At 40.0% G+C, this 24,786-nt stretch overlaps 1 protein-coding gene across 1 annotated transcript in view; it reads right to left on the reverse strand.

Annotated features, from left to right (window-relative positions):
* Nucleotides 1-291: 291 nt before the first annotated feature.
* Nucleotides 292-24,786, reverse strand: part of NDUFAF2 (NADH:ubiquinone oxidoreductase complex assembly factor 2) — a 63,982-nt gene continuing 39,487 nt past the window's right edge. Inside the window, exons 3-4 of the mRNA XM_032097569.1 lie at nucleotides 13,918-13,958; nucleotides 292-647 (exon numbers count right to left, since the gene is read on the reverse strand). Of these exons, the coding sequence (XP_031953460.1) occupies nucleotides 390-647; nucleotides 13,918-13,958 (299 nt within the window). The 3' untranslated portion in view covers nucleotides 292-389. The remainder of the gene's footprint in view (nucleotides 648-13,917; nucleotides 13,959-24,786) is intronic.

The raw sequence follows: 24,786 nt of genomic DNA on the forward strand, positions 1-24,786 counted from the left end.
TTTATTTTTAAGAGACATCTTGGCCAAGGTTTGGGAGAATGTAAGTGTACTAACTACTATTTTTACATCAAGAACAGTTTTTAAACTAAATTATTATTCAAAGAAAAAGCCAATTTAGACTTTAAGAAAATTTAGATGGTCTTTTAACTGTGAATTCAAGAGTAACCTGATGAACAGCAACTGTCAAAACCAAACTTAGTTACACATCCTGTTTTTCACTAAACCGAAACATTTTACAATACTTTGTCATGATTCAGCCTATTCGAATAATTCTGCAAAAAAACCCGCAACTGCTCTAATACTACTTTATTGCACTTTTGTATATAACAGCTGTGTATGTTCTCTGTTAAAATATTTATCCATTAGCAGTATTCTGTCCATTAAATTGCTTATTTATTTTGACTACTACCAGTGCCTGGTGGCATCCAGGCCCCTGGCTGGAAGGTATTAGCAGTGCTTGTGGGGTCTTGTGAGGGCTCCTTCTTTCCATAGTAAGGGGCAGATGCGTGGCCTTTGACCTGAGTATGACTTGGTTCAGCAACAAGTCCTTCCTCATATTCCTTGGCCTGAAGCAGCTTATCCTTTTCAGATACATCCTTGACTTTCTGTTTCATTTCTTCTCTATAATTTTCATTGCTAAGAATCTCCTAAGAACACAGTAGAAAGATAATTAGGTAAGTCAGAAGCAAATGCAATACAGTATTGCAATAAAACATTTTAAGCAGTCATTGCTTTTCTTAATTTTATAAACTGCATTTTCAGGTATTTAAGTAAAATAAAACGTGGCAAAATTAATTGGTTTCCCACAACTGCAAATTCAACCCTATTTTAGAATGTTCTTAATGTCTGGATCATCTTGTTGAAGCAAAACTGCATTGTAGTGTCCACTTCGCTATTCTGTTGGAGCAAAAAGAAGAAATTATGAAATTAAATACAGTCATCAATAAATGTGAAAATACATTGAAAATAATAATACTTTTTGCATTGTTTCCTATATAGGAGTTGGTACTTACAGGTATTTATCATTTGCATCTCTTAATGTAATTCACTATGCCTGTGGTGTTAGGTATCTGTGCCTCGGGGTACAGTTTTGGGAGAAACAGATGTGCAACCTTTGGGGTCTTACTAGTGCAAGATTAAAAAATAAATAATTAAAATCATAAAATCACAGATTGGTCAGGTTGGAAGATAGTGCAGTGGGTCATTTGGTCCAACCTCATTCAACCTCCATGCTCCAGCAGGGTTATCCCAGAGCCCAGGGCACAGGACTGTGTCCAGATGGTGCTTGATTATTTCCAGTAAGGAAGACTCTTCAACCTCTCTGGTCAATCTGTTACAGTGCTTGGTCAACCCCACAGTAAAGAAGTTCCTCCTCATGTTCAGGTGGAACTCCTGTGCATCAGTTTCTGCCCATTGCCTCTTGTCCTGTTGCTTGGCACCACCGAGCAGAGCTTTGCTCCATCCTCTTGGTACCCTCCCGTCAGATACTGATAGACATTGATCAGGTCCCCTCTCAGTCATCTCTTCTCCCCTTTTCCTCAGTCCTCTCAGCCTTTCCTTGCAGGAGAGACACTCCAGCTGCTAATCAACTTCGTTGCCCTCTGCTGGACCTGCTCCAGGAGCTCCATGTCTCTCTTGTCCTGAGGAGCCCAGAACCAGGTGAGGTTCTCACCACGGCTGAGTACAGGCACAGGATCACCTCTCTCCACCTGCTGGCAATGGTCTTCCTAGTGCCCTCCAGGATCCCACTGGCCTCCTTGGCCACCAGACACTCTGCTGGCTCATGGACAGCTTGTTGTCCACCAGGACCCCCAGGTCCCTCTCTGCAGAGCTGCCCCCCAGCAGGTCAGCCCCAGCCTGTGCTGGTGCCTGGGGTTGCTCTTCCCCAGGTGGAGGGCCTGGCATTTGCCTTTGCTGAATTTCAGATGGTTCTTCTCTGCCCATCTCTCCAACCTGTTGAGGTTCTTCTGAAGGGCTGCACAGCACTCTGGGGTATCAGCCACTCCTCCCGGGTTTGTGTCAGCAGCAAACTTGCTGAGGAGGCATTTGTCCCTTCATCCAAGTCACTGGTGATAAGTTAAACAATACTGGGCCCAGTACTGAACCCTGGGGGGCACCACCAGTGACAGACCTTCAACTGAATCCTGTGCTACTGATTACAATCCTTTGGGTTCTGCCATTCAGCCAGTTCTCAATCCACCTCACTGTCCACTCATCCAGTCCACACGCCTTCAGTTTTCCTACAAGGATGTTGTGCGAGACAGTGTCAAAAGCCTTGCTGATGTTGAGGTTCCACTGCTCTCCCCTCCTCCATCCAGGGAGTTGTTCCATCATAAAAGTCATTCAGGTTGGTCAAGCTTGATTTATCTGCAGTGAATCCATGCTGACTACTCCTGATCACCTTCCAGTCATCCATGTAGATAGAGATGGCCTCCAGAATGAAGAAAAAGGCTGAATTATTTTCTCCAGATTACAAGTATATGGGAAGAGTTAAGGAGAAACTATGTTAGTACCCTTTTCCATGAGCAGAAGACCATGACATTATTTCAGGAATTTAGGTGTTAAAATACACGTGATACCACCAAGAGTTGAAATAGCAATTATGAATACCTAAGAATGCTTTAAAAGACAGTATTTAAAGTATTTAAAGAAAACCTTATACAGTGGGTTGACCATGGCTGGATGCCAGATGTCCACCAAAGCTTGTCACTCCACAGCTGGACAGGGGAGAGAAAATACAATGAAGAGTTCACGAGATAAGGACTATGAGAAATCACACACCAAAATACTGTAACAGGCAAAACAGACTCGATACTATCACAGGATGATGACAAGTAAAATAAGATCTTAAAATCACCTTCCCCCTACTCCTCCCTCCTTCCCAGCTCTGTCTCCTTCCCCTAGCAAGCACAGGGAGACAGGGAATGGGGGTTATGGTCAGTTGTCATGTGTTCTTGGCGTTGCTCAGGGAGAGGAGTCCTCCTCCTGTACCACCATGGGATCCTGCCCATGGGAGACAGTTCACCATGAACTTCCATGAGTCCATCTCATGAGCAACAGTCCACCCCAAACAATCCTTCAGGCACAGCCTGACCCAGTGTGGGTCCCTCACAGGGTCACAAGTCCTACCAGGAAACCTACTCCAGCATGGGCTCCTCTCCATGGGTCTGCAGGTCCCTGCCAGGACCCTGCTCCAGCACAGGCCTCTCATGGGGTCACAGCCTCCTCTCAGGCCTCCACCTGCTCCAGCGTGGGTCTGCTCCCTTGTGGATCTCCATGGGCTCAGGGTCACAGCTGCCTCACCATAGTCTGCACCATGGGCTGCAGGGGAACCTCAGCTCTGGTGCCTGAAGCACCTCCTGCCCCTCCTTCTCCCCTGACCTGGCTGTCTGCAGGGCTCTTCCTCTCACATACTGTCACCCTGCTCTTCTCTGAGCACAGTTACAACTCCACAAAACTTTTTTTTAAGTCTTCTTAAATATATCATCAGAGAGGCGTTACCACCATTTCCGATGGGCCCAGCCTTGACCAGAGCCACATACATCCTGGAGCTGGCTGGGACTGTCTCTGCCAGACATGGAGGAAGCTTTTGGCAGCTTCTCACAGAAGCCACCCCTGTAGCTGCCCCACTACCAACACCTGGCCATACAAACCCAATATACCTTATCTTAGAGGTACCATGGAAGATAAGTCCTTTCTTAGTTCTTAGTTGCCTCTGTACTTAAATTCACAGATATGCAGAGCAAAGGCAGAACCCTTCGCACAGGAATATTGAATGGAAATACACAAGTAATACACAAACGACTTTGCAAACTGAAAAGGGGTGAAAATTCTCACATGCTCAAATAGAAATATTGCCAAGCATAACAAGTTCAAGTTTTCAACAGTCAGTATAGCAAGACCTCTTTGTGGCATCTCTCAATTCTATCTTTGTTTACCACACGTCTATGTAAATCCACCATGACCTTATTGATTTCAAGTGGATGGTGCTTGTATTAAACCACTACAAAGAAACAAGGTCAAATACCTCTGTGATAACTGAAGACCACATCATTGTCTCTGCTAAAACAACAGGAAATTATTTATTAAACAAACATAATTTCCTTACTGTGAACAGCTGTTATTAATTTAAAATCTCCTCAAGTGATTACTTCAACATGAAGTTATCATAGTCAGGTAAGAGAAGCTGTAACCAAACTCCAGATGCTCCAAGTCCATTTTAAATGTTGATATATAATTGTTCTCTGGTTTTCAGACTCAAATAAGGCTCTTTTAATCAGCTTTCTGTGGACAGAGTATAGCTGCGATATAGTAAAATAAAAAAGTGGATCTTAAAAAAAAAAGAAAAAAGAAAAACATAAGAAATTATCTTTATCAGTCAATGCAGAAAAAAACCCCAAACTGAAGTGACTTACTCAGAATTTTCTATACAATTCATACCAGGACAAAAATTTTTCAACTATGAAGTATCTGTAGACATCCATTTTTGGCAATAAATTCATGTCACTAACACGTACACTGAAATCACTGGGATCCTGTGCTCAAATTAAAGAAAATATGAATTGGAAATATTGGGTCAATTGGCATGTTAGAAAAATTGGGTCAAATAGATTCTCACTTTGAGACTCCACTGCTAACCAATCCTTTACTCTCTGATCTGCTACAAAAAGTAACTGAGGGCTAAAAGTTAGTTTGTTTGTGGTTAAGTTCCATTGTCAGGTTCAAAACACTTATCTTGTATCCTCCTCCAAGAAGAATCACAGTATTTTATAAGATGGCTATCTTCACTATAAATTGCCCCCCAGTAAGTTTTCTGCTAAAATATAAGTACGTGAACATGTAATGTGTGCTGACCATTAAGGGAAATACAGAGTCTTTCTATCCAACCCAGAGAACATAGTATCTACCAGACAGCTGCAGTTTTCTAAGGATTAGCTTGTTTTTCCAACACTGTCTTTTTGTACAAATAAATTATATAAGCCCTTTGAGCCAGCAGTTCTCAGGAAGTACATGGCATATTAAGAGTATCAGAAAGGTCCTTCAACACTTTTATTAAAAGAGAAATCTCAGAACCGGGGTTATGCTGCAAAACTAAAAAAACAAAAAATGCCTTAAGATATCCAGCCACATTTTCAAACAGTTGAAATCCCTACATGCAGGGGTTCACTTTGAAATGCATCAGGTCCCAGCATACATTACACATGAATAGGATACACATGATATGCCAAAAGCTAGGTCCAACTACATGTTCTACAGTTTATTTTTAGGTGAAAAGTAAACCAAGACATTTTACTCACTGCAGGTTGTCCAGCTTTGGTGATTATTTTAAGTTGTATGAGGTTTTTAACGCTTCTAACATTTGGAGCTGCATGTCTTCCCTCCTCAGGAAGGCAGAGTTTAAGAAAGTGATGTCTAAGATTTTCTTGAAGAACATTATTATTAAGGAAATACCAAAGCAGCCCTTTGTGGAGTTTGAGGCAGCTGCTTTTCATCCAGAAACTGCTGAGTTCTGCATATAATCTGACATCTTAGTATTGGTTAACAGCTGCATGATCAAAGAATGAAAGATGGCCTGCTCATAGTAGCAACACAGCCCAAGACATGTTGCTGTCTTCCAAGGGTGTTTCTGCAGAAGTCATTGGGCTGTATTTCCTGCCACTGGCATGAAATTTTCACTTTTGTTGCAAACTATGTATTTTTCAAAGCTCTCCCATAACTCTGGCAGCTGAGTTGTATCACAAAGTTGCTGCTGCAGCATGGAAATTGTATTCGCCTCCACTCCATACAAGGAGAAAAATTTAGACGAAGGATTCTAGATGCCTACAAGACTACTGCAATACCTGCTTTGTAGGATCAATATTTGGAATGCAGTGTTCTTTTCTTTGTAAAGACTCCCACACTGTAACTTCTTTCCACTTCCTGAATTAGCTAGTAGCCTTACAGAATGAATAAAATTAGTTCCTCCTGGAAGGAAAACGTCATGAACACAAAAGAGGGTGATCCAGACTCACTCATTCCTTCAGGTGGGGTCTAGCTCAGTAGTGACCAATCTTGGCTGGACACCTGTTGCTATACTTCTCCACAGGCAAACAATGGCACTGAATGCCTTCTATCCTGAAGCACCTGCTGAACCCCACAGCCTGAGGAACCACTCCTCCCCTACTCTTACTCCCTCACTGTATCCCCCTCGGCCCTCAAGCCAGCCGTCACTAACACCAGCACTTGCCTCCCACAGAGCATTTTCAAACTTCTGAGCGCAAAGCTGGGAATGGAGCACTATGGATGCAGGTGGCTAGACATGCAGTACCAATGTACAGTGCCTAAGGGGGATGATTTAAAGGTTATTTTAACAGATTGGCACTTTCCAGAAGGTTTTCTAAAGACACTAGACCTAACCCTTTAATTACATGGGTTTTATTTATTAGTAATTCTGAGAAAAAAATCATATTTCATTTCATATAGGTTTGTATATTGATAAACTAGAAATAAATAGCTTCTTTATGTTGTCTTAGAAACTATTTCAACTTCCCGAGTTATCTTTAAATACATATGTTGAAATACTCATAATTTCACTTGATTTGAATAGGGTTAGCTAGTTACTGTTTGATGCCAGAACTGAGAAACAGCTGGACAGATTAATGATCTTTGAACTGTAGACAGTGCATATTCATAGAATACTTGCATTTTGTGTCTAGATTGAATCATGAATGAACTTGAACTTAGAATGCTGCCTGTTAAAAATTCATACCTACAAATCGACAAAAATTTAAAAAATAACAAATGGAATTTAAAAAATAGTTTTAGCATAGTATTAAAAAGGTTGATTGTTGTAAGACAATTTAAAATGTCAGAATCTTTCTTCATTGTCAAATTAACTAAAACTCTGGCAAAATGCTAGACGTTAAGCTGTATCACCATTTTTTAGAATATCACCAAACTAGTTAACTAAACTTCATTTTCCAGTTTGACAAGTTAAATAAGCAAGATGAAATAACTGGTTATTACATCATATTTCAAGAGTAGGAGGCAGAGAGCGGACCTCATCTTTGGGAAGCACTGAATGTTCTGATCCAGGGCAGGTCTTGAAAACTCAGCAACTGAACATGATCTTAGCAGTACCAGCTTGGGAATGAGAAATAATGTGGTAAATGAAAGGCTGTCACTGCATGGCAAAAACAGAGGAGCAGTTTGAAATAGAAGGCCTTACCTGGATTAGCTAAAATACTTAGTTAAATCAAACACTGACTCAACTGACCGCTAATTTTGTAAAGAACATACACTAAATATCTTTGGTCAATCAACAAACGTTAATCAAATCAATGTAAGACTTGCTTTATGCAGGTTCAGTTTTTGAGCAAATCTCTGATCAGTTGCAATATCTAGTTTCAAATGCAGTACTAATACCACATTACTACCAAGATAAATCAGTTAAATACTAATTCTAACTCACAGTAATTTTTGTTTAAATTAAATCTGCAGGCAAGCAGTGCTAAATACTGTAGTACTACTTATGAACTACAGAATCTCTGGCATGAGCTGACATAGTTTCTAGGGCACCACAGTGTAACACGTGTTTGGCAAGAACACATATCAAGAGGCAAAAGAAAGAGACACTGGACTATAAAGCATATCACAAACACGTGGAGACAGTAGGAGTTTGTGCCTGAATTATTTTTATAACTCTGCAAAGATATTTGTCCAGATCTACACACATATTCAAGATCACCAATGAAACTGTGTAGAAGCAGCAAAAACCACAAACTAGCCTGGCACCACTGCACTCTGCCCTGAATAAAGGGCAATGCATAGCCCTGATCCCCACAAAGTAAACAAGGAACTGTAGCTGTGACTCAGTTTCAGTTTGGTCCTTGCTTTCCCCTTCATCTGCATATGATGTACTCTGTACCAGCCCTTTTCCTGGTACACTTCACTTTGCCCTCCATCCCCACTCACCTGTGCTGTCAGTGAATTAGGACACAGAGCCAGTGCTCCATGCGTTCCCTCCCACAAGGATAGGAACGGAAGAGCAGCAGCAGCTCTTTGCTCTGCAGCCTTAAAATCTGCATCATGGGCAACCTGGAAGCAATGGGACAAATTGGTGCCCCAATATACCTCTGTGGAGGTTGACAAGCACTTATATTTCAAATCTGAAGAGAAATTTAAAACAAACAGGAGGAAAAAATCTAAAAGATGATGGCTTCTGCAAACGCTTGATTTTTTTTTTTTTAATTGACTTCTATGACTACTCCCTTTTATTTAAGGTCTTTGTATCTAAGTTCTTTATATCGTCAAGTTTTTCTGCCCTTTTGCACTGAATAATAATCCTCTCTGGAATCAGGCGTAATTTACTATGCAAAATGCTATTTAATGCAACCTAAGTTATTTGAATATGGCCCAAATCCTGGTTGTGATTCTGGACAACAAGAGTGGGAAATATTTTGCTCAGTGACATGTTTATCCCTCTGCTTTTTAAATATTTTTTCCTCAAACTGTAAATCATACTGTGCAGCTTTTGGTGGCTTCAGGAGTAAACTACTCATGTGCTAAGCCCTAGTCTCTATGTAAGAATGTACAATCTCCCTGTCAGTGTTCTCATTTTACAACTTCTCAACTGAAGCATCTGAAAGCAGACAGAGGCAGAACTGTAACATGCAATCCCAACAGTGTCAAACAAAGCATTTTTCTAAACTGCATTCCATTCTCCTGAAAGGAATGTGAATTCTGGGTAAACTAATAACTGAACGTACTTTTGATCATACCATCTCTCAAATAAATAATACTTACGATCAAACAAATGGGGAGAGTGGGTATGCATTGTGCGAACTAAATAGAATTTAATTTCAATGTAATAATTCAGGGGGTGGGAGGAAGAAACCTTATGCTTATTACAACTCACTGAAGTATGTTTTTTCCTCCCTTGACAAGGAGTTTGTCAAAACAGATAATTATGGAAATCCTAGAAATAGTTTGAAAGAATGGAGGCGTCATCACAGAATTTTTTTTAACATTTCACTTTCTATCCAACTGTGCAATTCAGAACCCACTGAAATTTATTACTGTGTAACAAGTACATACTGCACGAGAAAAGCAGTCATTTACTGTGGTTTTCAAACTATTTTCAGATCTTGATGCTAATTAAAGGAACATGCAATTCTACTCTACTTCCCATGAAATATTAATATAACACACACATGCATACAGACCAACAGAGAGGTTTCAGTTCAAACTGAGATTGGTGGCTGTGCAGCCCAGTGTGTGCTACAGAGGAAGCAGTGTCTGTATCAACAGGGAAGTGCTATCTAGTACAAAGATCTGTGTACACAGGCATGTGTTACTATAGGTTCACATCTATCACTCGCAGGATACCACGTTGGTGGGTTCAGAGATAAACCACATTTCTCTCCATACCAGTTTCTCTCAGCATCGCCATAATTGCAAGTTTCCTCATTAGTTTTCTGACACCCCAAGAAAATCTGTAACTCTATTTCTATCTCCATTATACAGACATGGCCTTAAACAGTGCCAAGTATCTCAGATACCTTTGAACCTCAGGACATTGTCAGAAGTAGTGTGTAGCTATAAGATCTGTTATAGGAGAAAATAAGGGTTAGATTTCTAAATACATTCAGATACCTTGTGTTATAGATTGCAGAATTCTTTAAAAGCCTCTACAAATCTGATGCCCTCTGAAACAAGAAAAAAAATCAAATATAATTTAGGTACAGAAAGGCCAGAAGAAACAAGGTTTCCTCCCTGTCTTCCATGAGTATCTTTTCTTTCCTTTCCAAACAAGATGTGAAAAATCCAAAATATAAAGATGCCATGTTTAAAGTCAATAGAGAAGTCTGTAGACAGAAGGAGATAGGAGCATATGCAAGACAGCACATTTACATTTACCTTACAGATTTTTGGAAGAGCCATACAGAAGGTGGACTATGGCTCAAAGAATGGAAGAGAATAGCCTCTTAAAGAAATAATTTGCACGAATGGAGCATCCTTTCTATAAAATAACCGCTGTATCTCAAGACAACTTTTCTTAACAAATTTTGACAACATGAAAGCTTAGCAGGTGAACTAATATGCATGTAAAGTGATAAATTATTAAATCTGCTTCTACAAAATAGCATTTGATTAAAATTATTTTAGTATTAGCAGCCTTTAAAACATTTTCATTAATTTAAAACTGTAAGGTCCCTAGACAATGACACACTTCCTATTTGCCAAAACACTTGCTACATACATCTGGTTTTCTATATACACAATAAAGAACTGTATTAATCAACCTAGTTATTCATCACTTGTTAAACTGGTTAAAATACAACTTAGAACTGCTCAGGAATAAAGGTAATGATTTTCCTCAGCCAACCATATATGAGCATTCTCAATATACATATTAAGGGGCAGATGACAGGATGCTACAGTACAGCAAAAATATACATATTCAAGCACAGACTCTCATGTTTTATTACAGAGTATATGTACTATACACATACTGTACACATGCTCAGACAGGGCGAAGGCATGATCCAGAATTCTATATCAAGACAGATTCCCTGATTACCATAGGAACAGAGTATGTTTAAGCAGAACATAAGAAACAACTTGATCTGCATTAATTTGTCAGGTTATCACCCTTATCACAACTGAGTTGAGACTTGGCATATTTCCAACTGTAAAAAAATCAAAAGGCAACCAACTGTTAACCAGTATCCCAGAAGATGACTTTAAAACCTTCCAGCACTAACATTCCTTATGTAACTGGCTAGGTTAGAAATAACCAAGGTGATGAGCAGCATTCATGAGTTATGTCTGGCCAGACACAGAAGTCCAAGTGACTTCCTTCAAAAATGAAGAAAAAGGGAAGGGGGCACAAGGAGGAAAGAAACCATTAGGGATGTGGTACAACTAACACTGTACAAGTTGACTTGGAGTATTCTTCCATAAAAAAAAAAAAAAAGAGAGAGGGAAACTAAAGAAAGAGGTAAAGCAACAACTTCCGAGCAAAAGTGAAAGATTTATAATGGAAACAAGCAAACAAACAAAATAAGATCCGTTAGGTGTTTGTGGAAGAATTAATGGCCTGAATACAAAACATGATCAAGTCTCAAGAAAATCATCAACAGATTTAGCTGGTGTCATGACCCAACTACTCTGACCACTGGTGAGGCAGAACAACTCACATTTGTTCTCAGTTAAATGACCAACATGTCCTGATGATTATGAATGACATTTTATTAGCCTACAGTATTTACCAAACCATTGGTTCCCAACACGTGGTCATCAGTGCGATCAGTAAGATCCAGCTGCTTTGTGAAGCTGTATCTCTCCAGTATTTTCAATTAAAAATTCATCATAGACCTCATCATGAAACCTGGTAGCCTGAGCAGCTTGGTAACCTCTATCATCAATAGCCAAGAGCTCAATCAAAGATCAGACAGACAAATATAAAATCCTCAAATGTAAGATTCAAAAAGGGATGCTAGGCTAACAGAAGTGGAACAGAAATTTTAATAAGGTTTAACATATGTCATTTGATATTACAAAGAAAAAAGAAGTGAAGGGCAAAGGACAGGAAAGAAAGGAAAACCATCCAAAAAAGTAGTTTTACAGACTGCAAAGGTAGGAACATAGGCACAGCTCCAGAAACTTATGCTTTAGGAACTTTAGGGTTGTTACAATATGTTGAGAGCAAAGTGTCATTAAAGCAAAAATGCAAAACTTGTGGGCTTTACCTCCTTTTTCAGAAATAGTCTGGTCTCACAAGAAATACATGAAAGAACAAGGAGATTTGTTATACAGGGTTCCAACATGGAATATGCCACAAATACTCCCTTTTTTCATAGTTGTCAAACAGCAGTTTACCGTACCATCTTTACTGTTAAAAGGGGAATATAATATGGAATAGCAGCCAGTAAAGTTTCTGTAGCTAAAACACTAAAGCAAATCAGCCCTACAAATAGGGACCAAACAATATGCTATATGCACTTCACTACTATAACTATATTTGTAATGATATGGTGATGTAAGGGTTTGTGCCAGTTTCAAATTTGGAGAAAAGTAGATCATACACAGTGTCCCACACTATTCTCTGTAATAGAGAGAAAAAAATTAGGCTTCACTATCACATATTAAAAATATGACTGGAGCACTCTTTTCACAATATTAGCACGAATTTTTAACATACATATATTTGAACAACTTTTTCTTACATAGGAAAATACCTATTTAGAGATTACTTAAAAAAGGTAACTATTTTCAAATTCCTAGGTTATCACTTCTGCTCTGTGATAACATCAATGCACAGCCCTGCAGGTAAAGTACCTTGCTGCTAAATTATTTTTCAGATCTATTACCTCATGAATCTGAAAATATAAGCAGTCCTGTAACTCTGAATGCACCATCAGTCCCAGCAATCTTTCACTCTCCATAAATTGCTTTTTCTGGAAGGTAAAATATTTAGAACACTATTGTTCCACAGTTCTCTCACCTGTGGAGATTTGCTCCCTATTTCAAAAATGAACCAACATCTCTAGCGCCAGAAGGAGCTTTACTGCACCAATTCCAGACCCAAGGCTGCCTGCCTTGGAGCAGGTTTACCTCAGAGCAACTACCACAGCAGCCTCGCTCACAGAAATGATAGAACAAAAACCATGACACCTCCCATCTTCAGGTATCACATTAATTGGTAATTTCAACAATAAAGCTTGTTTTCATACAGTTGGTATAAGCCAGAAGTAATTATAATGAGGTCAGTCCAAACTTAGATGGAACAACTGTTTCATGACTCTGCGTAAGTAACTAGATTGGGGAGGGAAGGGGAAAAAATAAAAACAAACAAAACAAACAAACAAAACAAACAAACGAAAAATCCAAACTCACATTTATTACTTCCCTGAATAGCTTTTAGGATAAATTTAACTTGAACTTCTTTCATTCATAGGTGTATTATAGCCCTTACTGTCTCTATAGACTCAGTGGCAAGTGGGAAAGAACGGCAGAGAGAATTAGCTGAAAGCTGTATGTTGTGTGGGAGCTTGTTTCAATGAGTTACAGTTTGTCAGCATAAGCTGACAAGCTTCCTGAGGTCATCACAACACACAGGAAGTCAGGACAACTTTTCACAGGCCAGGATGTTCCAGAAGATCTCAGTGACCAAATGGCTGGAGATGCCAACATATCTTCACTGAACGTGACACAGTTATTTCTGATGCATGTCAGGTATCTGCCTCTGTGGGTGTCATTTTGAATCTTCTGCAGCAAACAGTGTCTTATCTTCTCTCTCATTCCTAGCTGGTGCTTAAGCAACTTGCAGTAGAAATGCTGGGCAAGTCATGTATGTGTGTGCATGCATCTGCATACACAGATCAGCAGTCAAACTTGTTTGCAAACGCTTTACAAATTCATCAGCATGGAAGACACTGTTGGACATTTCTCTGCTTTCTCTTATGGAAAAAGACGTCGTTGTAACTCCCCCACCTCATTAGCACTCTAAAATGTTAGTGCAATTGGTTTTCCTGTTTTGATGAATCCACTGGCAGCTGGGTTTGAAACCTATGTTTTAGTATCAACCACAATGAAAAAAACCTTGCATTGATTAAAAAGTCATAGCAGTAATTTAAGAACTTGTTTAATTGAAGAGACTTTTCAATGGTCATGATCATCTTAAAGAACCTACATATACCATCTTAAAAGAATTCACACAGATAATGACTAATGAATAATGGAGTTTATATTTCCACTTATTTTCCTTTTTTCTAAGTGTTAGATACCTACCCAGTGTGTATTTTCATGAATTAGGCAAGGAACATACTAAATTCTCCCCACAAGTGACAGATTACTGCACAGATGAGTCCACTATAAATGAATTAATGGTAGTTTCATTAAAACAATTGAAAATTTAAAGACATTTCATCTCACCTCAATGGTGGGTGGATCTTCTCTCTTTTTTCTTATCCATGCTGGAAAAAAAAATCAAATTGATTATTTCAAAGACCACAAACAGTATCAAAACTCAAAATTACTATGAATTTGTAAAAGAAAGCAAATATTTATGAAAAAATTATAATAGAATTTGCCACAACCTGGCAAGCCATGTCATTTCCCGGAATGTCAGCACAAGACGTTATTTCCAGTTTCAATACTCAGTCTTTAGAGAAGGAAGAGGTAGGGGATGGTGTCAACTCTGTGTAGAGACCTTGGGCACAGTTTACATATCACCTTGGCTGTCAAAACAGGGCTTAAAAAGCAGGGCTTATGGCACAGGTTTATTGTTGAGCTTGCAATACAGCTTTGAGGTATACCCTAAGAAAATGACAAGTTGACCAATGAAAAGTAAGAACAGCCTTAGACCACTATGGAGAAAAAGGATTTTTACAGGCTTCAGGCTTTCTTAAAGCTGAAAACATTTTATGTTACTACCAGGTAGAATTCCTTTACGAGTATGAAAGGTACAGCCCCAGACCTGACTGAGGGATTGCAGAGCCTGGACTGAAGCACATCCTGTGGCCCTGGGGGATTATCCACTTCATGGAGGGGCAAGTACTGTGCCTGGGAGAAGGATCCCTCCATTTCAGTCAATTCATGCTGGAAAAGACAGCAGAGGAATGGAGGAATGAAAGCAGAACAATTGTCCTGTGGCTCAGGTTTTCTGAACAAAATCTGTAGATAGATGCCCACTCCCATCACTAACACTGCTGTTAGCTGGGACTGTTGGGAGGCAGCCATATAGAGACTCCATTGTAGATGCTGACAGGTGTCACTTTGTACCGACGATGAATTAAAGGAGAGAGCTCCAACTATTACATTATTACATTATTTAGAGGAATTACCTGACACCACTTTTTAGAAATACCACTACTGTAGCAGTTTTTCATGCCTTTTCAATTCACACTATTGGTAGGTACTTGTTGGATACTTCAATGACATTTGTCTTTTCTGCTCATATTTTTTAAATTAATTAGTAGCAGAATACAAGTAGCCAGTAATGAACAGAATGACAAACATACAGAAAGCCACTTCCAAGTGCTGAGGACACAGCAAAATGTTATTTCATATGTTTGCTTTGATAATTAAGATTTTTGTTACTATGCTTGAAAATTAGAGCAAAAATAACATTTTGCTATAACCCACTCAAATTCCTGGCCTCACATGTAGCCGTCTATAAAGTTTCAGAAATGCTTTAAGAAGGAACTCTTCTGAATTTTAGTTTTCTAATACCATCTGTGCTGTATTTTGAGGGGAACCAGGGAATGATTTAGACTAGTCTAAGACACTAAAATCTGCACGGAGTCATAGCATCATCTCACTTCTGAAAATACAATTACATAGAAGGTGAAACACTAACACCATGGCTTCAGCAGCATTATGCAAGTTGTTTTAGGGAGAATAGCTTCCAATTAACATATGAACAAAGGGAGACACAGCTTGGAATTTAGCAAGGATGGGCACTGGTTAATGCTAAAGTTTAATGGTAAAATACCTGTAAAGATATGAAGCAAGGTAATACTTTTGGTTCTTGTATATCAGATGCCACTTCCTGAAAATATGTACTTTTAAATATCTTTCTCAAACTACTGTTCTTAAAAGCAGTCCCTGTCAGCTCTTCTCAGAGGCCTAACAAAGAATAGATCCAAATTTGCCACTGTGGACAAGTGACAGAACTATGAGCAGTCAACATCACCCTTCCTGTAAGTTTTATATCAGTGGAAAGAAAAACAGCCCCTTAAGGTAATTCAAAATACAACTAAGTGACTTTCTATTAAATCTATAGAATTATAGGATTTATAGAACTACATGTACCTGTAGTACTTACAGGCATTTAAATTTTACAAAGATTTCAAAGTGCAAAATCTGGAAAGATCAGAGACTAAACTGAGACTGCCACTTCTCAGCTGGCAGCCTTGCAGACACTCTGTAAAAAAACCAACAATTTTATTGAAGAAAATCTTACCACATAAGCCTTTCCTCCTGACAGAAGTTACCTATGTCCATACGTAGCAACAGCTTCAGAATACTGAAATACTTAGCAACATCATTCAGAAAAAAGCAAAAAAATAGTAGAGGTTTCAGATATGTATACCAGACACTAAACAGTAAAAGATACAGCTGGAGAAAAAAAAAAGAAAGATAGTACTTCAAAATGTCTCATAGAAATTAAAGCTTTAAACCATCAAAATTTAACACATTACTTTCAACAAAATATCATGTTCTACCTTGCCATGCCTTGCTTCTGACCTATGGAAGGATAATACCACTGTTTTCAATCCCACAACTCTCAGCATGTAAAAATTGATTTACTTTTTTTGAAATTGCCAGTATTTTCTTAAAACACCCGCTGCATTTTAAACTTCAGATGACTACAACAACTGATCCCTAAAGAAAAAATTTGAAATACTACAAAAATTAAGCTGCAGTTAAAAAGTATTGCTGAAATATAAACGTTACAATAGATTTTCTTTCCAGAGCACCTGTGACTTTTAGCAGTTATTTGACTAATGATTTTCAGATGAATGGAATAACTCTAGTAAAAGATTTTATCATTTAATTATCTAGCTCATTTAACAAGCTGCAAACAAAACAGTGAAGGGTAACACAATAACACATGTCCTGTGAACAGAGGCTGTGAAGTCAGAAGAATTACACAACATATTTTCATTCATTAACTGAACTCACTACCAACACTCAAAAGCAACGAAACAAACCTTAATTTAGGAAGACTTCTCATAGCAAACATTCCATAATAAAATTGTATCTATTTAAATACATAAGTAATACACACAGTTTTAACATGGTGCTCTTTTTCTTTCCAGTTTTAACAACACTCGAATGCATAGTTTTATAAGAGCTATCAACCTTCCTTTTTTTCTAATAAATGTCAGGAGTCCAAATCTTTTTCAGCTTAATGGTACATAAAACTTGTTGGCACAAACAATGATACTATTTTCTGAATTACTACAAGGAAATAATTTTAGTATCTCTAATGAAGTGCCTAAGAAAGTCATTATTTAATGAAAGATTTCTTCACTGCCACGTGGCTGAGGGAGAAATACAGTAAGAAAATGTACTAAAACCTTTTTATATCCATAAGATGAAGTTAGTTAGATTTAACATTATCATATTCCTCTGTGCAAATCCACTTCTTAAATACTCTTCATAAAGCTCAAGATGCAATACAAGATTAAATGCAAAGAAAACATCATCTGAATTCAGTGTATTTTAGCATACTGCAGTTTAGCATCTAATAGTTTTTATCAGTCTTTCAAAAGCAGTACATTTTACTAATAATTCACCTGACCACTCCTTAATCTTTGGGTTATCCCAAAGAATGGGAGGACTCATATATTTAAATCTCACCATTTTTCATGTGTTTCTCTTTGAGATAGGGAAATTCTTAAAAGACTTTCAAATCTTTGATTTTTAAGTTACCGATAAAATTTTGAGCACCCAACACACCGTTCAGAAAAGCACCAGCACCTTATAACTCACGTGTAAGAGAAATTCATGGTAGTAAAGGAAGAATGAAGGTGTACAAAAATATAACCAATTTGCTACTGAGTTAGCACTAGCTTTAATAAAATCCAAGTAAATAATTTATTGAAGTTTAGATATTTTGCACTCTCTTTGGAAAATATATCCAAAACAGTTGAGTAAAGAAAAAGCTCTTGCACCTTTCTTTATGATCAGCATTACACCTTTGGTGAACGCACTTTTAAATTACTGAACAGCTTTATATCACAGTCAAATATTTGTTGATGGAAAGAAGGTAAGTAGGTGCTTTATTTCATTTTATTTGAACAACATATGCATACATGCATATACTTAATTAAAAGTCGATAGTTACAGCTGGGGAAAATTTCTACATGACATTCCCATTCCCCAAGCTAACAAAACAAAATGCCTTCACCACTGTCATCCAAGATGTTTTAAACCTGGCAGAGAAGGTAACACATATGTACAGAGTGCAACCAAAACATCTTCCCTGCCCTGCAGAGCTTTGACAAAATGAATCATTGCCTCCATTTAAAACTGCTGTTTCTAATTCTATCTGGATGTATTCATCTTAATTCCACCTTTGTATGAAAGGAATTTTGCAAGTAAGCTGGACATTTCCTAACCTGAGACATTTGCATTCTTTCATCAGCACTCATTTGCATTCTTATTAGTATGCATGAAATTTTTGTTGAACCATAAGACTCCTACTGGCAGACAACACACTGCAATGACCATAAAAGTGAACATGCAAATTAAGACTCCTGGTAATCTCTAAATGTTACCAAGAAAAAAAAAAGAGAGATTAAGAGTAGATGGCAATAATACACACAGCATGAAGCATGCCATCTCCTGAATCCTTGTGGTATGTAAAATTACAGATCTCCCTTCATGAGCACTTATTGACATGTCCTGAGGAGGTAAATTACACGTTCTTCAGTAGGTGAACATTCAGAACTAAAATACAGAAATGCTATCTGTTGCGTGCATCTATACTGCCTGAGGAAAAGTAGGCACTCCCACTTTGAAGCAAAACGTAAGAGACTTCACCTAAACAAAACCAGGCAACATTTGTATTATACATATGGATTGCATTCTAAATTCAAAACTATAGTACAACAGGAAATACACTTTTGGATTTTTAAAAATAAAATTAATTGAATTTTATGTGTACAAAGGGCTAACACTAAGGGATTCTGTTTTAGTTTTACAAAAGCCTTAATGGACATTTCAGAACTTTCATAAAATTCACAGGTCTGAGAACATAGATAATTTAATCCCACAGAGTGCTTAAAACATCTTTAGGATGAAATTTCCAGACAAGTCCTTCAGGAGTAAACCCTTGGCCCTCTATTCAGTAAGCTCCCAGGATCAGTACACAAATACCCTTTCCAGAGTCAAAGAAACAGCTTGCACAGATTAAGTCTATGATCTGAATGATGCTTTATAGCTTTCTACTTGGTCTCCTTTACCTTATTACATGTTTAAAACTTGATAAACACAGCACCAGAATCAGTTCCTTAGGCTACCAGCTCTCCAAATTGAATGTCTTAGGTATAGAATGAGATTTAACTTGCACCTTCTTCCAATTTCACTACAGCCTGTTCCTGCTCCTTACACTGTCCTTTGTCCCTGGTTTTGTGAAAGTTCTCCTCAGACAAGTAATGGCTGTAAGTATTTCCAGGGACGGTACTTTTATTAATTTTGGTCACAAGAGGTTTCTTTTTCTAGTCATACAGTCAGTCATCCAGTTGTGTAGGGTAACTAAGAAAGGGGAAGGGTGCTGGGATGACTGCTTTTAAATTAGGTGGCCATTAATTGTCCACAAGTAAAAAAACCTGAGTCCTGGCAGAACAAAGACAGGTAAAAGCACCTCTCTACAGGTCCCAAGAAAAGAAGAGGAAACAGACTCTTCAGCACAGTTCTAAAAGTGAAAACCCTGAGAGGGATAGAAAGGAGAGCCAGCCAAAACTTAAGCAGAGGCCATGGATGTCAAAGTACATACACAGGGTTTGGAGAGGAGGCCCCTGGAGGTGTAAGCTTGTGCCCAACAGATTCCAAGAGCAAAGCGCAAATAAAGTAAGAAATATTAAATAAGCTTCTAACCTTATATTCATCTTTTACTGTTCAGAGGAAACAGCAAGTATTTCCTTCTGCAAAGTCTCAGTCTATTTGCTGGAATGATCAGCATCCATAATAGCACAAATTATAACATGAACACCCACAGAAAGAATGTAATGAAAATTTCAAGAGTCTGGACAGAAGATAGAAAGTTCAGCAGAGGTCCTTTGGGCCTGGGAAACTTCTAGACCAATCCTAAGGAGGAAAAAATTGGGACAGAAACGTGATGAGCCTTTCAGCAAAGAGTGGCTAAAAATCTTGAATTAAACTGTTCTTACTCACATAACTGGCTTCTGTAGTATTATTTGAACTACCTACACTTTCCATTCCTTCTCATTTTTAACTCATTGAGAATTTTTCTTTCTAGAAGAGGCAAAAAAGAAGTAGTGATGAATTGAAATTCAGAGCATCCTACATCCCTAACTCACACCCCAATATGTAGCAAAGATATAACAGTTCTTCAAACAGCTTCTATACCCACAGCAGAAGTACAAGTTTTGGCTTTTTAAAATTCTACACCTACAAAACCATTTCCAAAGGTTAGACTAGCATTGGACAAAAAAGTACAGGTTAGCCTTTTTTCTGGAATTCCCACCTTTACCTCTCAGAAGCATACACTACACACCCATTCTGCACTGGGGAAAAAAGCATGCATGATTCTCATCTTTCTAGAGAAATGCAGTACTGTTGTGGTTGAGGAATGGTACTGCCCAATTTGGTTCTCACACAAAAGCTCCCCAAACCACACTGTCATCTGCTTGCCCCTTCTCGCCTCCTTTTCCACCCTTCTCCACTGAGGGTGGCTGGGGTAGAGGATGGGAGGCACAAAAGACAAAGATTATGGAGTGAGATAACAATTGACTGGAAACAGTAGTGAGATAAGGAAACAAACATATATTAATACTAATAACAAAAGCATACAAAAGAGACGGTAATTTATGTGGAAAATGCTCACTGAGGGTGATGTGAGATGACCACAGCCATGTTTTTTCTGAACCAGAAGCCACACCCTTTTTCTCAGAAGCCAGAATCCCCTTCCCCTACTCCCAGCATTGATCTGAGGTGGTATCGTATAACATCTGGATTCTGGCCACACCCCCTCAGCCACACCCTCTCCTGGCCTTTGCAAAAAATTAATGCCATCCTTGGCCAAAACCAGGACTAGAGGAAAAGACTAGTACTCAATCTGCAAACTGCAAATTTTCCTTTCCTCTGTGAATTCTTTGTATTTGCTGACAAAATCACAAAGAAAAAACCTCATAGTAACAAAGATGAGGAAGTTAAGCAATAAAACTGTAAACATAGTTCATAAAAACAGGAATGGCCAGTTCATCGTTTCTTCTCTAAACCAAACCTGAACAGGATGCCTTGATTTGAAAAGCCTATCTTAGGTCTGGCAGCTGCAGCTTTTTAGGCAAGTCCATATTCCCATGAGGGTACGTGATATTTGACTTCAAGGTCTCATCACATGTAAACTCCCAAAAAGCTGCAACCTCGCAGGCACCACAAATCACAGGGATTTGTGCTACATTTCTGAAGAGAGATCTAGCAGTCTTTTTAGTGCTACATAGATCCCAGCAGTACGAAGCAATGGGTTTGGATAGCAATTTGCTTGAACCAGTCTAAGACCATTTGTGCAAGCATGATTAGTCCACACCCATGTGAGACAGTCTGACTGTCCACGTTGTTTCCTGTTAATTCCAGCCAAGTTGTTGGGGTCTTGGGAGTTCTCCTTCTGTTACCTTTTTTCTCTTGTGGAATTTGCCCCACATATGTTTCTGGGGTGACAAGTTGCTGGGTGCTTGGGAGAAAACAAAAGACCTGGCCACAGAGGGAGGGGTCCAACTGGCTACTCTCTTTCACCTGGGGTTTTCTCGTGTAAGGTGGGGGGATGCCACGAGATTTGAACTGGCAAAAAGGGGGTTGGCTGCAGCTTCTGGTGGGCTGGTGTTCTCGGCGTTCAGAGGGAGAGAGGCTGCCATAGTTGTGGATGGATGTCCTCAGCACTGCAGGCTTCTGCTTTTGGTTGCCCTCCTTCTGCTGTGAGTGGAGCTTGCTCGTTGGAGCGGCTGTTACACTGGGACCCTATTTAACACCCTACCTCACTAAAAGAGGGACCTTTTAACCATCTGCTCAGGTGCCTCAGGGAAAACCCCGGGACTCCCAAGCCAGCCTTTCCCCGCCCTGCTGGGAGCCCGGCTGCGGCCAACCCTGCCCCTGCTGCTGCTTTGAGCCTTTGCTGCTCTGTAGCCCTGCACGCCCTGCCTGCACAGACCTCCCAGGGTTCCTGCCGCAGCTCTGGAGTTTGATACATCTCATCTGCCACCCAGGATTTGTGCTCATTCCTGCCATTCCAGCCTGCTGCTCCCGAGAGTCCTGCTGGGACACCGGGATCGGCTGCCCAGGGGTTTGTGAAGCCTTTGTCCCATCCCTTCCCGGGATCCCAGGCCGCCAGTGCCACGTGCTCCCCGAGCTCGCTCCGGAGCGCCCCCTGCAGCCGCGGGGGAACCATCGCACCTGCCCTGCTCACCGGGAGCCGCCAGCGCCCCTGCCGGCTGCGAGCGGAACTGCACCCGAGGGGAAAGGGCCCGGCAGCCGAGAAGGCTGGGACTGGGTTTGTGATTGTTTGCTGTTACTGCCAGAGTTATTGTTGTTCGTTTGCCTTGTTTTTTATATACATATATATATATATATATATATATATATATACATATACATTAGTAAAGAACTGTTGTTCCTATTCCTCTTATCTTTGCCTGAAAGCTCCTTAATTTCAAAACTATAATAATTTGGAGGGAAGGGAGTTACATTTTTCATTTCAAGAGAGGCTCCTGCCTTCCTTGGCAGACACCTGTCTCTCAAACCAAGACACAAGTGCAGACAGAGACTATTAAAAATTGTCCTGGATGAGAATTCATTCACAGCAAAGCAGTTACCTGAAGCTTCATATATGTTTCTCAGTGTCTGTGATGCAGTGTTTGCATGACAGTCACAGAGAATTAAGATGAGCACTGGTGGCTAGAGAACTTTTGGATGAGGAAGAAGACCTTCAGAAAATTGGATAAACAGATCTCTATTCAAGCACCAGATGATTTACAGGACAAGCTTATCAGGTAGCTGTTCTCCTTCAGAAGATGGCTACCTTGGACTGACAAAGAACCAGGAACAACTAGGGTAAGACTTGCTAACCCACTGTGGGTACTGCAGCAGTAAAGACAGAAAATGTTGATACTGTGGTTTTGCCATAGCTGGCAAACACTGCCAATAGTGTTGAAACACCTTTCAGAAGCTTTCAGCTGTTAATACTAGCCTCAGTTGATCACAGCAAAAATCCTAGGATTTCGTGTAATGACAATGATAAAATACAAGATGAGAACATTTTCTATTTCTCTACTGATTCTATGAAGGGATATGATGGGTCTGAAGTTTTCTCTTTGCTCAGTACCACCTCCCTCAGAGAAGAGCATGAGGCCTAATGGGAAGAGAATGAGGTAAAGCAAGTATACCAAGACATTTCCTCAAAACATGTTGTAGACTCAATTAATTTGCAGCTGACTGACAAATTAAACCACAGTAATACCTATGTATAAAAACAATTTTTCTTCCACCAATACTTTTAATCTCTTTTTGAACTCATGCAAACTTCCTGCAAGCACAATCATTCAACAACAAGGAATTCCAGAGCTTAAATACATACTGCTTAAAATCTGTTTGCTTTAAACCTACCAACTTCTGGGAGATGTCAAGGTATCTTTCTCTCCAAAAAGCAAGTTGAGTGATGGGTAGCTTCTATGTACTGTTTCAGGGAATCCTTGCTTATGCTTCAGAGTCCTGGATTTCTAGGGGTCCGAGTGCTGGAGAGCTGGCCGGAGTAACAACACATACACCGATACGATTCGAGCATCATTCTCCCCTTTATTGTTTAACTATACAAGCTTATATCTACTTTTGCAAAGATTCACGCCCAGTCCCTCTAGACGGCCTCTAATCCGCGGGGGAGCCGGCCAGTGTATTGCTTTGCCAAGGACTTTCAGGGCTGCCTGCAGCCAGGTGCTTTCGAGGCTTGCCTGAAACCAGGGGCCAGTTCAGGAGTTTTTCCTCAGCAACCCTGGGCTGTCCAATCTTTCCAGGGGTATCATATGCCCCTGTTCCGCAAGGAATCCCTCTACACTGGATTTTAAGTCACATTGCCATGGGTTAGCAAAGCATAGTCTCGGAAGTGATGTTCTTGCAAAGGGGTTCTTACAGCTCCTCTATGACCTGACAGAACCTATCAGCTGGCCAGTCTGAATATGGACAATTCCTTAAACCACTTAAAATTGTGACCGCCTCTGTGGTCCATATTTAAGAATGGACAAAGCCCAGGCAGAGCTCTCTCTCGTTTCCGGTGCTGGGACAGGTGGCTGCGGGCCCCGTGCAGGGGCCGGCAGGCCCAGCCCAGGCCCTGCTTGGGTCAGGCCAGGCCGGGCCACAGCCATCCTGGAACCAATGGACCCTGTTCCACCTGTGGAACCCCCAGAACCCTGCTGTGGGCAGTCAGAGCAGCCCGGCTCCCCCTCTCCAGTGCAGCCAAGATTCAGCCAAAAGCCGCACCGCTGCCCGGCACAGATCATGTGACCAACAGCAATAAGTGACATTCCAGCTGCAAGGGCTAGGTGAGATTAACCCTTTTCGTGCTGTGAAGAGCTGAAAACCTGAGGGAAGAGAAAGAGGAGATGCTTAAAGCTGAAATTCTGTTGTAAAGCTGTGATATATCTGAGAACCCATTGTAATTTCATGAAGGCATGGGGGGTGGAGCGTTCAACTTGTACTTGTCAGCAAAAGCACCTGCGCTGAGATAGGCAGGTGCTGAAGCAGCTGTAATTTGATGAGAAGTTTGAACAGGGAGTGATGGAAGCGATGAGGACTTTTACTCCACATGGAAAGGGAGAAGACCTCTGTTCCTAGAGATGCTCCCAGAGATAGTCCTAGAGATGAAGACAAGGAGGACCCTTTGCTCCCAGGGAAGGAGGAGGGCCTCTTTTTAGAGATGAAATGCTCCCAGAGATGGGTGAAGAGAACTTTTGTTTCTGAATGGCTCAACCTTAAAATTGTACCCCAGTAATTCAAGAGTGGACCCTGGAAAACAGTTGTGGGAAAAGCTGCAAGCCGTGGGAAGGGACTCACATGCGAGCAGAG

Source organism: Corvus moneduloides, chromosome Z (assembly GCF_009650955.1).
Source record: "Corvus moneduloides isolate bCorMon1 chromosome Z, bCorMon1.pri, whole genome shotgun sequence".
In the NCBI taxonomy this organism is placed as follows: domain Eukaryota; kingdom Metazoa; phylum Chordata; class Aves; order Passeriformes; family Corvidae; genus Corvus; species Corvus moneduloides.